General features: G+C 37.4%; 2 protein-coding genes across 6 annotated transcripts in view; one reads left to right on the top strand and one right to left on the bottom strand.

Moving 5' to 3' along the window:
• Positions 1-8,366: 8,366 nt before the first annotated feature.
• Positions 8,367-16,686, top strand: LOC131303286 (pentatricopeptide repeat-containing protein At4g39530). 5 transcript variants are annotated; one of them, XR_009191938.1, is made up of 4 exons: positions 8,367-11,024; positions 11,189-11,303; positions 12,058-12,111; positions 15,696-16,686. XR_009191938.1 is itself a non-coding variant. In XM_058330082.1 (2 exons), exon 1 carries the CDS (start codon positions 8,404-8,406, stop codon positions 10,999-11,001), a length of 2,598 nt encoding a protein of 865 aa, XP_058186065.1. In that variant the 5' UTR covers positions 8,367-8,403; the 3' UTR covers positions 11,002-11,024; positions 11,131-11,433. The 5 variants fall into 5 exon arrangements, 1 of the variants encoding a protein (XP_058186065.1); XR_009191936.1 differs by having other exon boundaries at positions 11,131-11,303; XR_009191937.1 differs by lacking the exon at positions 15,696-16,686 and adding an exon at positions 13,664-13,892 and having other exon boundaries at positions 11,131-11,303.
• A 49-nt stretch (positions 16,687-16,735) lies between these two features.
• Positions 16,736-20,786, bottom strand: part of LOC131303290 (uncharacterized) — a 28,629-nt gene continuing 24,578 nt past the window's right edge. The window contains exons 2-4 of the mRNA XM_058330088.1: positions 20,617-20,667; positions 18,563-18,796; positions 16,736-17,028 (exon numbers count right to left, since the gene is read on the bottom strand). Of these exons, the coding sequence (XP_058186071.1) occupies positions 16,981-17,028; positions 18,563-18,796; positions 20,617-20,634 (300 nt within the window). The 5' untranslated portion in view covers positions 20,635-20,667 and the 3' untranslated portion in view covers positions 16,736-16,980. The remainder of the gene's footprint in view (positions 17,029-18,562; positions 18,797-20,616; positions 20,668-20,786) is intronic.

The raw sequence follows: 20,786 nt of genomic DNA, 5'->3' as shown, positions 1-20,786 counted from the left end.
AGGTGGCCAGAAAAGCAACTTATCCTGAGCGCGTTTCTTTATTCCCAGAGCTTGGAATTCTTGTGGCGTCTAGATCGAAAAGCTAATGCACTTACCACATTCTTTAGGACTGGTTTTTTTTAGTATGTCAACATATTAATAAAAAGCCTCATGAACCAAAAACTGTTGAGACGAGGACAGAAAACTGGGAAACCAGTACCAGAATGAAGCAAAAGTTGTGTATTAAGCAAGCACGCAAGCAGCCTTTTGCCCGGATTAGGTTTATATTCTATGCTTACGATGCCAAGCCTGCTAGTACATCTGTGAATTTACTAGAAGCTAGTTCCTCTCCATCTCCAAGTGGGTTGTCAACTAGGCCTCTAATCTAAGTGAACGGTGTCACACTTACGGTTGATATGAGCTTTGAAACCACCTGTAATGATCCGTGTTAGCTGATTTGCTTAAGTACCCTTAGCTAAACCACGTGACTCAAAAAGTTAACATTGTGTTAATAGTAGCTGGTCTTGGTGAGAAACTTTTATGTATACCGGGGATACCAAAACAGGATACCAAGGGTGTTGGTATCCCCTCCGGCCCGTTTCAATTTTTCGGCCATTTCTCGATCACATTAGATAATCGGCTCTGTTCATTTTATAGATTTTGACGAGAACCTTAACCATACCAAAAATTGTGTTCATCGGACTTTAATAAATACTTGATTGGCACATGTGAAAATTGCAAAAAAAACAAAAACAAAATTGGGTTATGATTCAGTGTGTTTTTGGACCCAGTTTTGGTTTTCCTCAATTTTCACATGTGCCGATAACATATCTACTAAAGTTCAATGAACATGATTTTTGGTACGATTAAAGTTCTTGCTAAACTCTACAAAATGAACGGAGTCAATCATCCAAGTTTGGAAAATGACCAGAGAGGATACTAACACCCTTGGTATCCTCGATATACATAAAAGTTTCTCGGGGATTGTTATATATATTAGACATCATTCCCACATCTTCCGACGTGGGACTAAGGGATTTCACAGACTCTACGTAATTGGACTCTTCGTTATACTATCATCAAACGAAATTCTATTTGATAAAGAAAAACCTCTTCTAATTCTTTTTCAAAGATTAACTTAAAAAGTTACATATTTAAACTTTCAATATTTAATTTTTCGTTTTCATTTTCAATTCTAAGTACTTATCAAACAACATCGTAGTTATGCGCTCATTTTTTCTTTACATATATTTGTATTCTCTTCTCTTCAAAAACACTCCAAAACATATGGAAGTGTTTTTCTTTAAGGGAGCTAATAATGCCAAAACCTAAATTGTTTCTGCCAAAACTCAACCCGTCAAAACTCAACTCCATCTTAACTTATTTGCCCTTTTACTGCACCGGTGACTTTTCATTTTTTTTTTTACTTTACAAAGCTACCACTTCAATCTCCTTTGTTAATTGCAAAACGTGACTTTTGGTCTGCTGCAACCCTTCAATTCTGAAATCGAAGCTTACAGCTAGGCAAGCTTTCCCCTTCCTGATCGTCAGCCCTCGAAAGCATTCTCAGATCAATCAAGGTACATTATTAGTATTATATTTCTCTACATGGGAGTTGGGGGAGGGACAGCAGCCTATTGTCTCGGTCAAGGGGGCCGTGCTCCAGTCTCACTCCAATGATCGAAAATGTTCACTTCGTAGAGCTCGTCAAGTTGAACAAGTATGAATCGAAATCTTTTTGTCTTGAAAAGAATGGATCTGAAACATTGGATCAAATCTACTAGAACCCATTATTGGCAAGTTATATGTGTTCCGATCATGCACTTAATGATATCCGATCAAATTGATTTTTTGAATACTTGTTCAACTCGACGAGTTCTACGAAGTGAACGTTTTCGATCATGGAAGCAAGACCGGAGCGGGACCCCCTCGGCCGGGACAGCACGCTGCTGTCCCTTACCCCCAGTTTGTAGTAATGAAGGCTTCTCTCGCTCGATGAGATATGAGTAACAGAGTTTTCATATGGAGACTAAAGTATTATAATTTCTTAACTACATCTTTGAACTTTTTGGAATTGAATTTTAATTCCGAGTTTAATTTCGGATAATGATGTGAACATTTTGGTAAAATTTTTGTTATGAATCTCTTTAATATTGTGAACTGGAATTGGATGGAATTACCATGATAAATATTTTTTTTTTGGTTATGATTGGACATTGTGAACTGGAATTGGAATTGGTTTGGATTTGGTAATATTCTCTTTGCAATTTTGAGTTTGTATTGGACATTTAGCAAACATGGTAAAAATACTAGCTAAGCTATTTGGTAAAGCGTACGTTCCTGTTCCTAGAAATTCGCTAAATTAGGTCCATTTGACTTCCAGGGTCATCTGGACTGGATTTGGATCTATGGATTTTGCCCTAAACAATGATAATAAGTGATTGAAAGGGTAGCTTTGTTAAGTAAAATAAAAATGAAACTGCTCCTCTTTCTTTCTTCTCTTTCGTCGTAGGCTGTTTGCATTACCTTGGTGGGTCTGTTTGGGTTCCTTCATGCCGTTGGTCATTTACATCTGGGAGTGACCAGATTTGCTTAACGGCAAGGCGGTTGGGTGGTGGTGTTGGTTCGAGCGGTGATGCCTTCGGTGTTTTGTGCGGCGGCGGTCAGGAAGTGGGTTAGGTAGGGATGGCAATCTCAGCCGACCCATTTGAACCCGCCCCGTTCCCCGCCCCGAAAATCCCCGAACTTCGGGGATTCGTTTGGGGATTGGGTAGGGTATGGGGAATTTTTTTAAAAAAATTCGGGGATCGGGTGGGAGATGGGGATAGGTCTGTCCCCGCCCTGAACCCTACCCGTTCCCCGTTCGTTACCCGCCCTGTCCCGTCCCCGAATCCCCGAAATATATATATTTATATATAAAAAGTGATAAATATGGCCATTCCTGATACCTTACTTTATTTTATTTTGTTGATTTTTCTTATTCTGTTTGTGGAGCTTTGTTGGCTCCTAACTTCTTGGCCAACCGACAACCGTTACTAGTACTGTTTCCTCAGCCCTTTTCCCTAAAAAAAAAATATAAAACAATCAAAGTCCTTTCGGCTTTCACATGCTAGTATATGCTGTTAGGTGCTGAAATTGTGAAATATAGGTGCCTGAATTCCGAATCTTTGAATCCCCGTTTTGGATCCCCGTTCTCCGTTTGGATCGGGGATGGAGGAAAAAAACAAATCCCCATTGGGGATCAGGTCGGGGATGGGGATGGGGTAGGGGGTAATGGGTAGGGGGTGGAGGTAGTACCCCCGTCCCCGACCCGTCCCTATTGCCATCCCTAGGGTTAGGGTTTTGTGGGGTTGGGTCTGCCGGAAGGGTCCTTTTGGGCCTGTTTGTTTTCTTAGACTTTGTAGCTTTTTTGGGTAACGGGTTTGTTTGATTGTTTTACTTTAGGCTCCCGTATTAGACCTTTGGGGCTGTACTTCGGCCCATGTGATATACCATCCAACTTTTTGTTGGATTTCTCTTTTTCCTCTCCCCATTTCTAATAAATTTTTTCCTATAAAAAAAAAAATTTTGAAAAGTCATCAGTGGAGTAAAAGGGCAAATAAGTCAAGATGGAGTTGAGTTTTGGCGGGAACAAATTGGGTCTTGACATTATCAGCTCCCTTTCTTAAAATAATTTTTCATTATTATCTTATGACTTGTAAACTTGTAAGTCTGAAACTTATTTCGATATTTTTTATTCCTCACAACTTTTTGTTTAGCTTCTCGTCATAATTTTTGGAGTTAATCGTGATTGAGACAAATCAAAAAAGTATAAAAATATGGACTGATATTGAAAAAATTCAAACAAGATTTCACTTTAGACTAATAAGACAGTTGTTTGATACTTTTTTCATTTTTAGTAAACCTTTTTTGCTTTCTGTTTTAATTTTGTACTTTTTAGACTTCTTTTATTGAGACGAATGATTAATTCAAAAATTATGACATAAATTTAATAAAAATTCAAAACAAAATACACAAAACGAAGAAGAAAAATAAGTTTAAAAGAAAGGACTTTCTCCCGTCACAAAAATAAAATAAAATTACACGTTACTTTCTCCAAAGCAAGTCACTGCCACTTGGTCATAGTCAAAAGCAATGTGGGAATCCACTCAAGAAATTGACCTCATTTTTCACGGATTTTTGTTTTCCAGTTCTTCAATTTTTTTTTTACTATTTGGTTAGGTTGCGGTTGGTAAATGCACATTCATTGGGTTAGTGGGATTGACAACTCATCAACCCTCAATCAAGGGTGTGAGTAGACTGGCTACCTAACCCTTATAGAGGGAAGCAGATTCTCGCTGTCGGAAAGTTTTTTTGTTTGTCCTTAAAATCACATTTAATTGAGTAATTATTCCATGCCCTTGGGCACATGAAGAGTTTGTTAAGACTCGTGAATAAATTTGAGCTCGAGTCAAGCTTTAACTTGCTTGGCTTGTGCTCGGCTCGTTAAGCTTTAACTTGCTTGGCTTGTGCTCGGCTCGTTAAGTTTTTACTATCTTTGAGCGCTCCATCTTGCCAAATACTTAATGAAGAAGTTTGAATGCGACACAACTTGATTTGGCCGAGGAGGTTTTTTTCAAATGGTGATCGCTGACTAGATTTTTGTCCTCTTTGTCCCAATTAAAGTCTAAACATTAGGCTGAGTTTCGCGGCAGCGGATCCTCCTGTCCAAGTCCCCTGTCCCACACTTCTCCTTCTGTCACGTAGCCACTCCAAACACCCATCCAACTTCCCTCTAACTCTGTTACATACCGGTTAATTCTATTACGTACAAAATTTTCGTTCGTTGAGTTTTTATTTTTGATTTTTTGGGACCCATTACGAGTTTATAAAGATGATTTAGATTGCAAGTTATTCTTAAAATATTTTTTTATGAATTCTTGAAAAGAAAAAAAAAACTCAATCCGTTATCAATATGGCTGTTTCAGAATTCGTAGGAAATTCATAGTCGCCCTACGAATTCTTTAAGTGCTTCAATTTTCAATCAGTATGAACTAGTGCGAAAATTTTATTTTTCTTATCATTTCATCCTAAATAGTCGTAATGAATTTTTTGCTTTAAGATCTTTCAACAAGCACTCTAAGACTCTCTATTTAGTTTCATGGCTCTCTTAGGATGCCAATTGAAAGGCCTTAGGCCATCCACAGTGGCATAATCAAAAACAAATTATTTTTAAAGTTAACAATATTAGGGTAAAAGATGGCTCACAATGGTATAATCATATTTAACAACATTCTTAGAAATAATCAAATTTTGGGTTTTGGATAACCAAAACTAACAACCTTTTTCAATAATCAAAATTTGTGGATCTCACACCACATAAGTTAATTGGTTCTAAAATTTATGTACACGCGTGTTTCAAATGGTATTTTCTTCTTATTTTCTTCGCCTGCTCTATATCTCATTTTCTTCAGCCATAAACTCTTTCTTTTTTTTTCCCTCCAAAAGTGAAACTCATATCTTTCAATCATTTAGAATTCAACTCATTGTCACCGAATTAAGGTATTTCACTTTTTTTTTTTCGTTTTTATTTTATTCTTTTTCGTTCCTCTCCTTGTGGTTGAATACATGAAGAACCTTGCATTCTTTTACAAATTCAAGAACACATCTGTTTTTTTTTTTTTTAGTACATGATTTTTTTTCCAAATTCATAATATAAGGAAAGGAAGTCACCAATTTTTCTCCAAAATTAAGAGAGAAAATCGATATATTTTTGCCAAAAAAAAACCGTAATGGAGGGAAGTGATCAATGGTGGAAAACATTTGTCGCCGCATTTAAAGTATTTTACTTTTTTTTTTCCGTTTTTATTTTATTCTTTTTTCGTTCCTCTCCCTGTGGTTGAGTACATAAAGAACCTTACATTTTTTTACAAATTCAAAAACACATCTGTTTTTTTTTTTTGAGTACATGATTTTTTTTTCCAAATTCATAATATTAGGGAAGGAAGTCACCAATTTTTTTTTCCAAAATTAAAGGAGAAAATCGATATATTTTTGCCAAAAAAAAAGTGTAGTGGAGGGAAGTGATCAATGGTGGAAAACACAAGGGGAGAGAGAGTGTAATTGTAGTGTATCTCTTATTTTAGTTATGGACTAGAAGTGACCATTGTGGACCTCAACATTGTTAAGCTTAGTAACCTCTTAAATGGATAATCAAAAGCTGATGTGTCAACTTTTGATTATCCATTTTTGATTATGCCACTGTGGATGGCCTTTTAGAGCCAAAAATCTATTACGACAATTTCAGGTGAAATGATAAGAAAAATAAGATATTCGCACCGGTTCAAACGGATTGAAAATTAGAACACTTAAATTTTTTTACACCGTTTATATATTAAAAAATATAATTAAAAAATTAAGTATTTCAATTTTCAATCCATTTGAACCAGTGCAAAAATATTATTTTTCTTATCATTTCATCCTAAATGGTCATAATGGATTTTTAGCTCTAAGACCCCTCAATAGGCACCCTAAGAGAACCCTGAAACTAAATAAAGAGTCTTAGGGTACTCGTTGAAAGGCCTTAGAGTCAAAGACCATTTAGGGTGAAATGATAAGAAAAATAAGATCTTCACAACGGTTCAAACGGATTGAAAATTGGAGTACTTACAGAATTCGTAGTGCGCTTACGTATTCTGAAACAGCGATATCGATAACGATAACGGATTGAGCTTATTTTTTTTCATGAACCCATAAAAAATATTTTAAGAATAACATGCAATTTAAATTATCTTTATAAGACTCATAATGGGTCCCACAATAATCAAAAATAAAAACTCAACAAAGGAAAGTTTTGTGCGCATAGAGTTAACTAATATGTAACAGAGTTAAGAGGGAAGTTGGATGAGTGTTTGGCGTGGCTACGTGGCAGAAGGGGAAGTGTGGGATAAGGGACTCGTACAGGGAAATCAGGACAGAGGATCCGCTGTCGAGTTTGGCCACGGGCTAACGAAACCTAATTTTCCTCAAAAAAGTGCAAAGAGGAATAAACCCGTTTAGCTCAGCAGGGAAACGCGACCTTAGTTAACCGTAAACAAGAGGAGTTTACAGGAGGAGTTCAGGTTTTGTTCACATGCCTCAACGCGACTCTCTCATGTCCGACTAATTAGAGAGAATTTAACACGGAGGGGCCGTGTGGAGGTGATTGTGCGGAAAGGTCATGGATCTGCGCCACATCTCCGAATAGCTCATCCGGTTCATTCAATTCCTTTCTGTCCAATCACTTTCTCATTTAATTATTTTAATTTTTTTAGACTATTTATATATTACTAAAAAATATAATTAACAAATTAAGTGTTTCAATTTTCAATCTAATTAAACTGGTGCGAATATCTTATATTCTGATCATATTATTTTAAAGAGTCACAATTAAATTTTGTTACTAGGGCTATCATAATTAAATATATATTATTTATTTGAGATCTTATGGAGTAGAAACTTGATTATGAGAGCTTTAGACACAAAATTTAACTATGATCATTTAGAATAATATGATCAGAATAATATGATCTTTGCATTGGTTAAAATGAATTGAAAATTGAAGCGCTTAATTTTTTGAGACCGTTTATATATTAAAAGATATAGTTAAAAAATTAAGTGCTTCAAAATTCAATCTGTTTTTGAATTAGTGCGAAGATATTATTATTCTGAAGGGTTATAATTAAATTTTGTCTTCAAGATTTTCATAATCAAATTTCTGCTCGATCCCAAATGAAGAGTAGATACTAAACTATAAGAGCTCTAGAGACAAAATTTAATTATGACTCTTTAGAATAGAATGATCATAATAATAAAATTTTCGCACTGATTCAAACGGATTACAAATTGAAGCACTTAATTTTTTGAGGCCGTTTATAAATTAAAAAATATTGTTAAAAAATTAAATGCTCCAATTTTTAATTTGTTTGAACCGGTACGAAGATCTTATTATCCTGATCATATTATTCTAAAAGGTCATACTTAAATTTTGTCTCTATGGTTTCATAATCAAGTTTCTGCTCCATAGAGTTTCAAATAAAGAAACAGATATTTAATTATGAGAGCTTTAAATACAAAATTTAATTATGACTCTTTAAAATAATATGATCAGAATAATAAGATCTTTGTATCTGTTCAATTGGATTGAAAATTGAAGCACTTAATTTATTAACCATATTTTTTAGTAATATATATAAATATAGTTTCAAAAAATTAAAATAATTGAATGAGAAAGTGATTGAAGAGACAGAGGAATTGAATGGACTGGATGAGCTATAAGGAGACGTGGCACAGATCTATGGCCTTTCCGCACAATCACCTCTACACGGCCTCTTCGTGTAGAATTTTATCTCCTCACGGATACAGGAAAACCAATAAAGAAATTCACGGGGATGCATCCTCGGTAGAATGAGAAACAACCTTATGAGAAGATGCTGCTACCAACAAATAACACTCGATGCAAAATCTTGTTATAGAACTACAACAACATCCACAACTAGTACCCATCAAGCTTCCAAATTCTCCACTTCTACTGCCCCGCTTCTTCCCCCACAAAACCCGTGCGTCCCAATCGCTAAACGCCGAACCCAAAGGCAAGAACTCGTAAAACTCCTACAAAACCCCAATCCAAACAACCCATTTTCGCACTACAAAACCGTCCATGGCCGCATTGTCGTGTTGGGTTTTCAATCCGATACGTTTCTCTCAAACATTCTCATAAGTTTGTACGCAAAAGCTGGTTGGTTGATCCATGCTCGTCAACTGTTTGATAAAGTGTCTCAAAGGAACGTAGTAACTTGGTCTTCGATGATTTCTTTGTACGGCCAACATGGGTGTAGTGAAGAAGCTTTGATGGTTTTTTTGGAGTTTAGGAGAAGCTCGAATGAGAAGCCGAATGAGTTTACGTTGGCTAGTGTCATTCGGGCTTGCACGTGGTTGGGTGGTGTAGAAGAAGGCACCCAATTGCATGGCTTGGTTGTTAATATTGGTTTTGATCAAGATGTCTTTGTGGGTACTTCACTAATGGACTTCTATTCGAAAAACAACAAGATAGACCAAGCAAGACTTGTTTTTGACAAAATTTCCGTGAAAAGTGCAGTTACTTGGACAACGCTTATGACAGGGTATGCGAGAATTGGGAGGAATGAAGTTTCATTGCAGTTGTTTAGAGCAATGAGGGACATTGGTGTTGTTCCTGACAGATATGTACTCTCTAGTGTTTTGAGTTCATGTTCAATGCTTGAGTTCCTCCAAGGAGGCAAGCAAATTCATGCTTATGCGTTGAGGAGGGGAATGGAAGATGATGTTTCGGTGTGTAATGTGCTCATCGATTTCTATGTGAAGTGTGGTAGAGTGAGAACTGGACAAAAACTATTTGATCATATGGCAGTTAAGAATGTTATTTCGTGGACCACAATGATTTCTGGGTACATGCAAAATTCCTTTGATTGGGAGGCTATGAAGCTGTTTATGGATATGAACAGATTGGGTTGGAAGCCAGATGGGTTTGCATGCACTAGCATCCTCACTTCGTGTGCTTCACTTGAGGCTCTTGAACAAGGTAAACAAGTGCATGCCTATGCTATCAAGGCAAATCTTGAATCCGATGAGTTTGTTCAAAATGGCTTGATTGATATGTACTCGAAATGTAATTCTTTGACTGATGCAAGAAGAAGTTTTGATGGTATTGCCTATCTTAGTGTTATACCTTACAATGCAATGATTGAAGGGTACTCAAGACAAGAAAAGTTGTATGAAGGATTGGATCTTTTCCATGAGATGAGGATTGGATCATTCTCACCAAGCCTTTTAACATTTGTAAGCATTCTTGGTATGTCAGCCTCACTATTTATGGTGGAACTCAGCCAGCAAATCCACTGTATCATAACAAAATTAGGAATCTCTGTGGACATATTTGCTGGTAGTGCTCTTATAGACGTTTATTCCAAGTGTAGTTTCATTAAAGACGCAAGACTGGTGTTTGAAGAGATGAATGATAAAGATATTGTAGTATGGAATGCTATGCTTTCCGGCTATGCTCAACAGTTGGAAAATGAGGAAGCACTCAAACTCTACTTAAAATTGCAGCATTCAGGTAAAAAATCTAATGAATTTACTTTTGTTGCCCTAATCACGGCAGCAAGTAACTTCGCAAGTCTCCCACAAGGTCAACAGTTCCATAACCAGCTCATTAAAACAGGTCTAGATTTTGACCCATTTGTTACCAATGCTATAGTGGACATGTATGCCAAATGCGGAAGCATTGAAGAAGCTCGCAAAATGTTTGATTCTACTACTTCTAGAGATGTAGTGTGTTGGAATTCCATGATCACCACATATGCACAGCACGGACAGGCTGAAGAGGCTCTTCAAATGTTTGAAGAAATGATAAAGGAGGGCATAGAACCGACTTATGTCACATTTGTTGGCATTCTCTCAGCATGTGGCCATGTGGGGCTTGTAAAAGATGGGCTCCGACACTTTGAATCGATGTCTACTTATGGAATTGAACCTGGCACAGAACATTATGCTTGCGTGGTTTCTCTTTTGGGTCGAGCTGGTAGACTTTCTGAAGCAAAGATTATTATAGAGAGAATGCCGATACAGCCAGAAGCAATAGTTTGGAGGAGCTTGCTCAGTGCATGCAGGGTTGTGGGTCATGTTGCACTTGGTACATATGCAGCAGAGATGGCAATTTCAGTTGATCCTAAGGATAGTGGGTCGTATGTCTTGCTTTCAAATATTTTTGCATCTAAAGGTATGTGGGTGGATGTTAAGAAAGTAAGGGAGAGGATGGACCGCAGTGGGGTGGTGAAAGAAGCAGGATGTAGTTGGATTGAATTGAATAATGAGGTGCATGTGTTTGTCGCTAGAGACAATGGGCATCCCGACGCTGATTTGATTTGGTTAGTCTTGGAAAACTTAGCTCGGCATATCAAAGGGGTCAGTTATGTTCCCGACATCACTGCAATTTTAACGAATGATTTTGGAGAAATACATGCGTAATTTCCCATTGGAACCTAAATTTGGTAAACAAATTTGAAATAGACAACCTAAATTTGTTGTTTGATTGATGTAATCTTGGAGTAATAGAGGTGAAGCCTGAAAACTTTCAGCGTTTGATCTGTTTATCAGACAGGGAGAGTAGGAAAATGGCTAATTCAGCTACTGAAATTGAACCTCAAACTTTCAGCTTGTGACACTTTATGCACAAACTGGCTGCCATCAGGGTGTATTCTATAACCTCAAGGTTAATAGCGGTTTTTGCAGAAACTGGCTACCCTCAAGTTCCAGCCTATAACCTCAAGGTTAGTAGGCCGAGTTTTAGACTGTGTCCCCTGTTTTGTGCAAGCTTTTCGTAATGGAGTTTATTTAATTACTTACAAGATAAAGAAATGAACAAACCACTTCTATTACAATGAATCCTTTCGTATTTGTGGATGCATGCAGTGTTTGCATTTCCTGAGTGCTGTAATGTTGAGCTGAATTCATACATTCCCCATGCATATTTTGTAGTCTGAATGTAGGATAATATATTTTCTCCTGTTAAGCTTGAGAAATGGGAATTTAGAGTGCAGCAACATCATTAGCTCAGTGTTAATTTATGCAATGACGGAGCTACTTGTGGGCATATGGGGGCCACGGCCCCCACGTTGTTTCGGGGTTTTTTTTTAAAATTTAAATTTAAATTTTAGTTATTTTTTATTTGTTAAGAATTATATTTGTATTGAATGTTATTTAGACATTTAAATGCTTAAGAATGTGTTCGTTTTGGGTCCCAAAACCCAATTTCTCTCTCTGCTAATGGTCTCCCATAAGTTTTTTCTTTAATTATTAATCTCATTTATCTTTCTATCTCTCTCCACTGATTATCTAAAAAACCTCCCTCAAAATCTAAACCAAACAAACTATTAAATTACCGAATCTTGAAATTTCAAAATCTCGTTGTTCATAGTCCGGCCCCCACGTTTATGAAATACTGGCTCCGTCCCTGATTGTATGGATGCTATTTACTCATGGCATTGTCTATTGAAGGATATTTCCTTCTTTGATTTATTGTAGATGGCAAGGACCCAAAAGAACAAAGCTAATGCCCAACACTTCGGCTTGCTGAAGGTATGAATTTATAGGCATCTTACTAGTTAACTGGAGATGCCATTGTTAGATGTTACCTTGTAATTTTCTATTCGTTGTGCAGTATATTTTTTAGAAGGTATAACCACTTGTTAATTTGGTTTTGTTGGTTTGACACATTTATCGTCTTTGGCTTCTCCTATGAGTTTTGTTCTTATCCTATATAGAGCAGCGATCAGAGAAAAGGAAAGTAATAGATTTGCTTTTTGTTTTCGCTGGTACCACACATATGCAACCTTAACCAATATCTCAAACATGGTCATTAGGTTGTCGTTGAGGGCAGTATGTGTCCACAAAGCTAAAATAAGGTTGAGCAAACTGAAAGATTTCATCGAGTTGTACATTTGATGTTTTATTTGAAGGGCTATGGCATGAATTATTTTCCTTTGATCAAGTATCGTAAAGAGAAATAGTTTCCATCGAAATTGGGCTTTGATATTTAACAACTTCATAACTTCTATGTGGAAGATGCTGTTTCTCCAACCGTTTGCGGAGTAAGTGGTTGTCTTGACTTTTTTTGACAAGGATAATCTTGTAAATATAATGATTTCTATGAACCTGGGGCTTTGTATTAATCTATTTTCTAGTCTGTATAAATGCAACATGATTATCTGATAATATATGAACATCCAATAACTATTTAGGTTTAGGAGTCCTGCAAATTGAAGGACGTTAAAATACTGAAAAGTTGGAAGGTTTTCTCCTCTTCTCTTGGGAAGTCTTCATAAACATTTTGCAATCTTAAAATTTGATTTTTGGGTATCTTGTCCTCGACTGTGTATTCTGTTGGGTGGTGTTTAGATTTTTGTGTTGGAAACTAGATCTACATAGTTGTGGTGTATGTCAGTACCCCAGGAGGTCAGACAGTTCTAAATCCTTATTCCTGTAATTGTACCAATCGATATTGTCGTCATATTGAGCTTTTGTTGTTTACTTGAAGATATCTTTGTCCATCTGAGTGGAGTTTTTTGTATTTTTGAATGGTGAGCATTTCACCTTAACATATCGCAGATTATTGTTATCTTTCAAGAGGAGGCAGCAGGAATTTTTCATCGTGACTAATGTTGGTGTGTGTGAGAGAGAGAGAGAGAGAGAGAGAGAGAGAGAGAGAGAGAGAGAGAGAGAGTTTAGGGTTGTTAATTAACCCTAACACAAACAACCTTTATTTATATTATGAGACATCTCATTACAAGACTCAACTAACCGATGTGGGACAACTGCTAAACAATATTCTATCGACTAAGTCTACCTGCAACCCTTGCAGTAAATTCTCGCAGTAAATTCTCTATCAATATTTCATCATCATTTCCTGTTAGAATTTGCTATATTATAGTTGGCAGAAGCTGTTGATAATATTCTGGAGAAAATAACTCTCTGAGTACTAGTATCTTAATATCATGTGATTAAACTCATTGATTTGTTGAAAAATTGCAAACTTATTTTAGATGTCTCAGTTCTCATTATCACGGTTGTGTTTTTATATTTTTTGAATTTATTGTGACGATTCTGGTCATTTTAATGATTGTGATTCTAGGCTAAGCTAGCTAAGCTACAGAGGAAACTTCTTGCACCTTCGTCCAAAGGAGGTGGTAGTGCTGGAGAAGGCTTTGATGTTATCAAAAGTGAGGGTGCAAGAGTTGTTCTGGTGGGTTTCCCCTACCTTTGGGAAATCTACACTTCTAAACAAGCTAACCTGGACTTTTCCAGAGGTGCCTAATCGTTGCATTTGATTACATGCTTGTTTTGTTTCTTTCTTTTCTTTATTTGATCTAACCTGTGAAAGTTTTTGTTGATGAAGAAACTTTTTTGATATACAAGGCAAGCAAGGCATGAATTAAAGAGTTTCACCCTTGGAGAACCAAGAACTGTTCTACAAAATATTCAGACCTTCCAGCCGGATTCAAAAAATAAAAATAAATAAAATTAAAGAATTATAGGAATCGTACTATTTTTCTACCACATTATGCAGGCTGTGTTCAAATGACAATAATTGGGAATGTTGTTTGTATGCTTCTAACTTTGCCTCTCAAAGGGGTCAACTGAACTAAATTGCTGGTGCCTAATATTGTATTATTGTGGGGTATGATAACCTATGCCTGACATTCAACTGATCTGACGGCTCAAATTGAGCAATTATGCAAAATTTTGGCCCGGTAGTACGTTGAGGGACAGTAGGTTGTATGTTTGTAACCCGAGTTCAATGCATGAATTTTTGGTTACTTTTTTAGTAACTGATCCTAAAAGCTTAATCTGCCAGCAAAATCAGTCTGGCAATATATGCCGACTTATCCAATACTTGCTATCACTTTAGACCTTTTATCGCACTCGTAGAGTTAACTGTATGAACTCACAAATTGCATCCAACAACGCGTGCAAACACACAAAACACAGATCTCAAATAGAGAAGTGCATTGAGTGTTCCAACGTAAAACTAACATATTCAAAGGAATTCTGATAGCCAGAAAGGAAAAAAAGTTGGACAAAAAGAAACAAAGTGACAGATAAATCACGTTTTGTTAACTGCGGCACATATGCTTACAGGAGACCAGAACTTCCTGGATCAAAAGCTGTCTAATTTCTATTGTTTCTGTTATTTTCCCTTTTTGTGCAGTTTGTTTAGAATTTGGTTTAGGATAAATTGGACTTCTCTCTCCCTACTGGCATAAAGTTGAATCATAGAGGACACTAAAATGCTTTATTGGGGCATATTATATCCAATGGAAAAAAGGATTGGTAAAACAATATACAGGTGTAGGCTTTATGCGTGGTTGAAACAGCTTGGGTTGGGGGCTGGAGCAATAGTTAGCCAAGAACAGTAGAAGTGTAGGATTTTCCAGGGTCTGATGAGTTCCCGGCAACATTGACATAGGCTGGTTTTGTTGGCCTTGTGTTGTATGGTTCAATTGTAGAAAGAAGAAGCTTGAGGGTTGTAATGCAGTTTTTTTGGGGTAGGGAGGATTATGAATCAGACTTAATTCTGGAGTTAACAGGCTTTACAAGAGCATAAAGGTAAGAAGAAAAAAGGACCGGAGAAGAATCAAGCAAGTTATGTCTATTTCACAGGCGTCACACCTATTGGTAAGGTCATAGTCCTATAGAGGCCGTGAAACCTCTAGACAGTTCTCTGGATGATCTCCCAGTAAAGATCTTGCAGAATGTGTAGACGTGGAGCTTAAATCAATAGCAAGATGACTGTAGGATGGCAGTGATCTAATTAACGTGAGAGCTTTTATGATCGCAAAGGGGTTTTAATGTTGATGTTCACAACTTTTAGAAGTTCATGCTTGCAGCTTTGACGGAGGGAGAATGGTAAAAATTACTTGACCTTCAAAGTGAGTATGAATAAAGTAGTCTCAGTGGGAAGCTGAAGGGTTTTCCAAGTTTCTTTTCACTGTATAACTGGTACAACAAGATACTTACAGGATCACGTGTGTCTAATAAGGGTTTTTTCTTTTCTTTTCTGGGGGTGGTTATTTGTACCTCTTGATTAACGAGTACATCCAATCTCGTATAATTGCTTTTAGTTAAGGCTGTCCCTTTGACCCCTTGTTTTTCTTGGTTCACAGGTTGCGTCCTAGGAATTCACTACCCTGACTTGCATCTCTGGTGTGATCATGAATTGGGGAGCTAAAATTCAGGTATTATCATACCTTCACGGATGCCTTAATTGTGTTTCTCCTAACCGTTTGTTCTGGCAATGCTCTCTCTGTCGACATGGGAACTGGGATGGGGGAGCCTAGGTGCAGCACTACCGATGCTCCACCGCAACCCGGGCATGATGGGTTGGAACTAAAACAAAATCTCTTAAATGTGGAAGTATGGCTGCGTATATATTTCGTATCACGTGGCGCTGGGAGCCTCATGGGCTGCCCTTTTTATGGAGCAAAAAATTGTAGCAGCCATAGTCTTCTGACTTTAATACCAAACATGCTCTCAAGTTGTGCGTGGGGAATTACGCGACAGTATTATGCATGCTTAATAGTTAGTTCCTTTTTTTCATTGTTCCATGATGACTAGTGTTCTTTTTGCAACTACCATCTTTAAAAAATCTCTTGTTTTACTACCCAATACATAAATCGATGAACCCAAGGTGAGGAATATATGTTGTTACAACTTCAGCATACTGACTTTAATTGCCACTCATAATGTACTTTTAACTGATTTCCTTCATTTTATGCAGTTGTTGGATCTCCCTGGTATTATCGAGGGTGCTAAGGATGGAAAGGGTAGAGGGAGGCTGGTAAAGCATGACTAGGTTTGTCAATGGACCAGATCCAATCCAAACCCCTTCTGGAAATTTCCGATTCAAATTTGGTATCGCCAATCCGAATACTAATTGAATCAAAATTGGATACATCGGATCCAATCCGGTTATAATCTGACCCAAACTTTTATTTTTTAAGAAACCAAAACATATAGACCAACAATGCACACACGCAGTGTGTGCGGGTACCCATGTTTGATGTGAAAGACTTTGTGTGATTGTGTCTGTAAGTGTGTGTGATTAGAGAATTATTGCCGGTAGAATTTGAATTGTTCAACCGAACTGGAAAATTGGCAAGTTCTGTGCACGGAAAAATGAAGCATCCTCAAGCAATATAACTCGTTTTTATAGTAGTAATTTTTTTCGCTTTGGATAAAATAAAAAAAGAATTTTTTTCCCCTCTTCCTCCTTAAATCCTTGACCCAGACATGAAAGTTTATCTCTACTTCGTAACCAGAACAGCCATCCATCAATCAACAAAGGTTGCAAGAAAAGAAAATATCCTCATTCGATTCACACATAAACCATTCTTCCTACTCTTGCACGCTCTATATACTTAGGTCATCACACAGTCGTCTCAATGAATCTCAAGCTTTTGCGCAGCAATTGAAGTATCTGAGAATGCTTCTCCTTGCCTGTCAAAAAAAATAATAACGCGAAAGAGTCAGAACCAGGAAACTAAACGAGAGAAAAAGTACTAATTCATACCAAAATTAAGAAATATTTTAATTTTCGTAGTTCTCTTTTAAGTTACAGTCTCGTGTTCCAGATGTTACGACGTTAATTTAAATTCGTTACTGGATCAATTTGGTTGCCAATTCTGCCCACCAGCATACATATTTTTCATTGGTCTGGGCTCTTCCCTCTCTCCGGAGAGAATATCATTGCTTTGTGCAAAGAAATTATACCCAGAAACTATTCAGAATTCAAAATATATGGCTCGGATTGGGTGTGTCTTACCCAAGCTATATCAAAGTTGAATTGAAACCATATATCAAACTTTTTTGGGTACTTTTCAACCGCAAAACTTGAGCCCTCCGATGTGAAATTCTGGTTCTGTTGTTTACGCTACGTGTGATTTCTAAAAATCAAAACATGAAGTCATTAACAACTTTTTCCCCACTTTTGTCAACATTTTGCATACAAGTGGGTGTGCTCTAAGTATGATGTTTCGAAGCCTAACCCATAGCCCATGGTGACCTACTTGGCCAGCTGCTCACATGGGTCCAGCGTTGGACCACTATATGAAAATGAAGAGAACATATTTACAGATATGAAGATAAATTAGATATGATGACAAGCCAGCCACATTTACTCATTTTGTGAATTCAAATGCTCAAGCCTTGTGTTCATTTCTTACATGGATTGGAAATATTTTCAGTTTCTGTCAAAATCCTAGCAAAAATAACTAATCTACTTTCAAAAAAATGTATATACTTGGACTGAATTCAGTGACAACCAATTTACCGTAGAAATGCGAAAAGAATTTCTGTGTTGTTTTCTACACATAGAAAGCTCTTTGGGTCTACATGAAAAATAATTCATGTGGTTTCCTCTTTCGAGGATACATCTCCATCCAACGAGCTGTTACTAGCTGGCTCTAATGAATACTCATAATCACATGGTTTGTTCATGAGGTGCTAGCGAAAACGCCTACATGCCATCCTCTTCTCCTTTTCTTTTAAGTGACCCATACTTATGGGTCCGGGCATCCTGTTGCGCGGGCTGTCCTACAGGATTTCCAAATTCCTTGGGATAACACTAGAGTACTCCTAAGAGCATCAGCAACCCTTGCACCTTTTCTTTTTCAAACTCAAATTTTGAGTAAAACCCCTAAGAAATCTATTCCACTCCTTCACTTGAACCTATACCACATTGAGTTTTATTCAAATTTTTACTGAAATTAAGGGAGACACAAATTTTTACCCAAATTTACGAGGTTATTCTCCCCTCCCAAATTTACAACTAATGAAGCTTTTACTCAAATTTGTGCATAAATTTGGGTTTGCCCATTGGAGCGTCTAACACCAAATCAAGTTGAGTAAGGGTTGCTCTAAGATGGTTCAATTTTTCTACAATGAATTATGCATGAGGCTTCTGTATGGCAATCCCTATACTGAGTTAGATACTTTACCGAAGCTATAAACAAAGAGAGCAAAAGAATCTTACAGTTGGAGAATGGGTCTGGTGGCAATGCCGGAGGTTACTGTCGGCCGTGTTTTTGGAGGCGACGGTCGAGGAGATGAGCTCTTCTTCATTTCCAAGACTGGCTCTTGACACATCCCTCTTGTTCTGTTTCCTCATTTCTCTGATCTTGGTGAAATCCATGGAGTAATCTGGCATTACTCCCTGTTGGTCCCAATCCCCAAACTGGGGCACTGATAGCCATGGTGTCGTGTTCTTCTGCAAATTACACGCACGAAAGAAGAAGAAATAAAAACTTTAGTGCAATGAAGGATCACCTATGCACAAACGCATCGAAGGGTTGCATTCACCATTGTTTCCAACAACCATTCTTCCGAAGACGAAATTAAGGCAAAATAAAAGCAATGAGTATTTGTCCCGAAAGTATTTCACGAAAGTAGACAATGGAGGTTTCTTGGAAACAAAAACACATATCGATAACTCATATCCGTGTTTCTTTTTCACATTTGTACATCGAAAGCATTTGCAGATATGATGTTTATGAAGGAAACCCTTTCGTATTGTCGCACTGATTTTCCAATGGCATTTTGAAATCACGAGCAACATTTGCCGGAGTTGTGGTTCGACACGAAGGGACCTTAAAAGTCACATTACAGAATTTGTGCACAAAATTTAAGTTTGTGTAACGAAATTCTCGAGGAATAATTGCTTCAAAACACTCTTTCGAGTAAAAGTCAGTGAATTATCACCCGACGAAACGATTTTAACACTCACCTTGTCATAGTACACTCTGAAACTTGCCAAAATTACACATAAGAATTTCCAAAGCACAGTAGAAACAAGTATAGGAGTGTACTAAAAAAAAAGGGGGGGATCATTTCTCACATTTCAAATTGCACTTGAAACAAAGAGCCAAAAATCAGCTCAATTTGGAGAAAGTTAAATGAAAAGGAAAGAGGGACGCTCGGGCACGCGGGAATCCTGTCGCTCTGCTCCCTTGAACAACCATTCTTCGTCTAATCATGCAGTCTCCTATGTAGGCGGTAATGTGTAGACAGCATCCAGGTGCGGGTGTCGACATTCAAAGACTATATGCACCGTCACATTCAAACGTGTCGACATTCAAAGACTATATGCACCGTCACATTCAAACATCACACGCCCCAGTGTGCGAATACTCTATCTTGACTTGTTCTCATTTTGAGAGCGGAGGAATTTGGAGAGTTTGCTTTTACAAGGAAAAGACGATTGGAATCACGTCTCACAATATCTCATAACCTTTATACGATTTGTAACTTTTTAGCAATACGATTTGTAACATTTTGGGAGTGCATATGATACACATCCAAATAAGAGGTGTGTATTGTATTATTTCCCGAGGAATATAGACCAAGCAAAACTACGATTTTGAAGCATTCGTGAATTAAAGCTAGGCAGCTAGCTAATGACAAATGACAATGAACAAAATAAGTACCAAACCACTTTCCGGCCCGCAATATTAGTCCCGCTACAAAAATTGTGGTTAGTGATTTTCGAACTCCCTTTTTTACCATATGCACTCCCATTTTGCTTTTACTCAGGTAAATTTACCATGGGAAGGGTAAATTTAAAAGAGCAACGTCCTAACGCGCTCCTGTGTATAGTTTTCTAAATTCTTTAAAATTAGTTAAAAAATCTTAATTAATTTTTCCAATTGTGCCAAAAAATAAAAAAATACATGAAAAGTATATTTTTATTTCTTCAAAATAACGTTTTTTCAGGATGCTGTGGTGCGGTCGGCGGCACAACGGTGTAGGACGGGTCGAGAGAAGAAGTCATTTTGGCCCCAAATCTGCACTCCAAAACTACCTCATTTCGACCCGCCCTACACAGCTCGTGGAGCAAGGCCCGAGGGAGTAGCAAACAAAAGCTTATACGAACTCAACAAACAAAATTCCAACTTTAAAAATTCACGAGAAAAAATGACTGAAACCTCAATTACCGAGAAACACGAATATCGAGAACGCAAATACCACTATCGAAGAGTGGAGATATAAATCGAGAACAGAAACACAGAGACAGAGATTTACAATAATTACCTCCTTGCTATCTTCCATGAAGTTGGGTTTTTCCGGTTTCAGCTCCGATGTGATGAGAGAGAGAGAGAGAGTATCCAAACTGGAGGAAGGGGAGTGCTGCTATATAGGGTGCGGGGGAGGAGAGAGAGGAGAATTGGGTACAGCTAGAGAGCAGCACAGCCAATAAGATC

This window comes from Rhododendron vialii, chromosome 10a, assembly GCF_030253575.1.
Source record: "Rhododendron vialii isolate Sample 1 chromosome 10a, ASM3025357v1".
Taxonomy (NCBI): domain Eukaryota; kingdom Viridiplantae; phylum Streptophyta; class Magnoliopsida; order Ericales; family Ericaceae; genus Rhododendron; species Rhododendron vialii.
The sequence above is the reverse complement of the archived record's forward strand: the minus strand, read 5'-3'. Positions and strand labels throughout refer to the sequence as shown.

Bases quoted from the DNA above. Each gene is read 5' to 3' on its own strand.
- LOC131303286 (XM_058330082.1), top strand. From the start codon at position 8,404: ATGAGAAACAACCTTATGAGAAGATGCTGCTACCAACAAATAACACTC.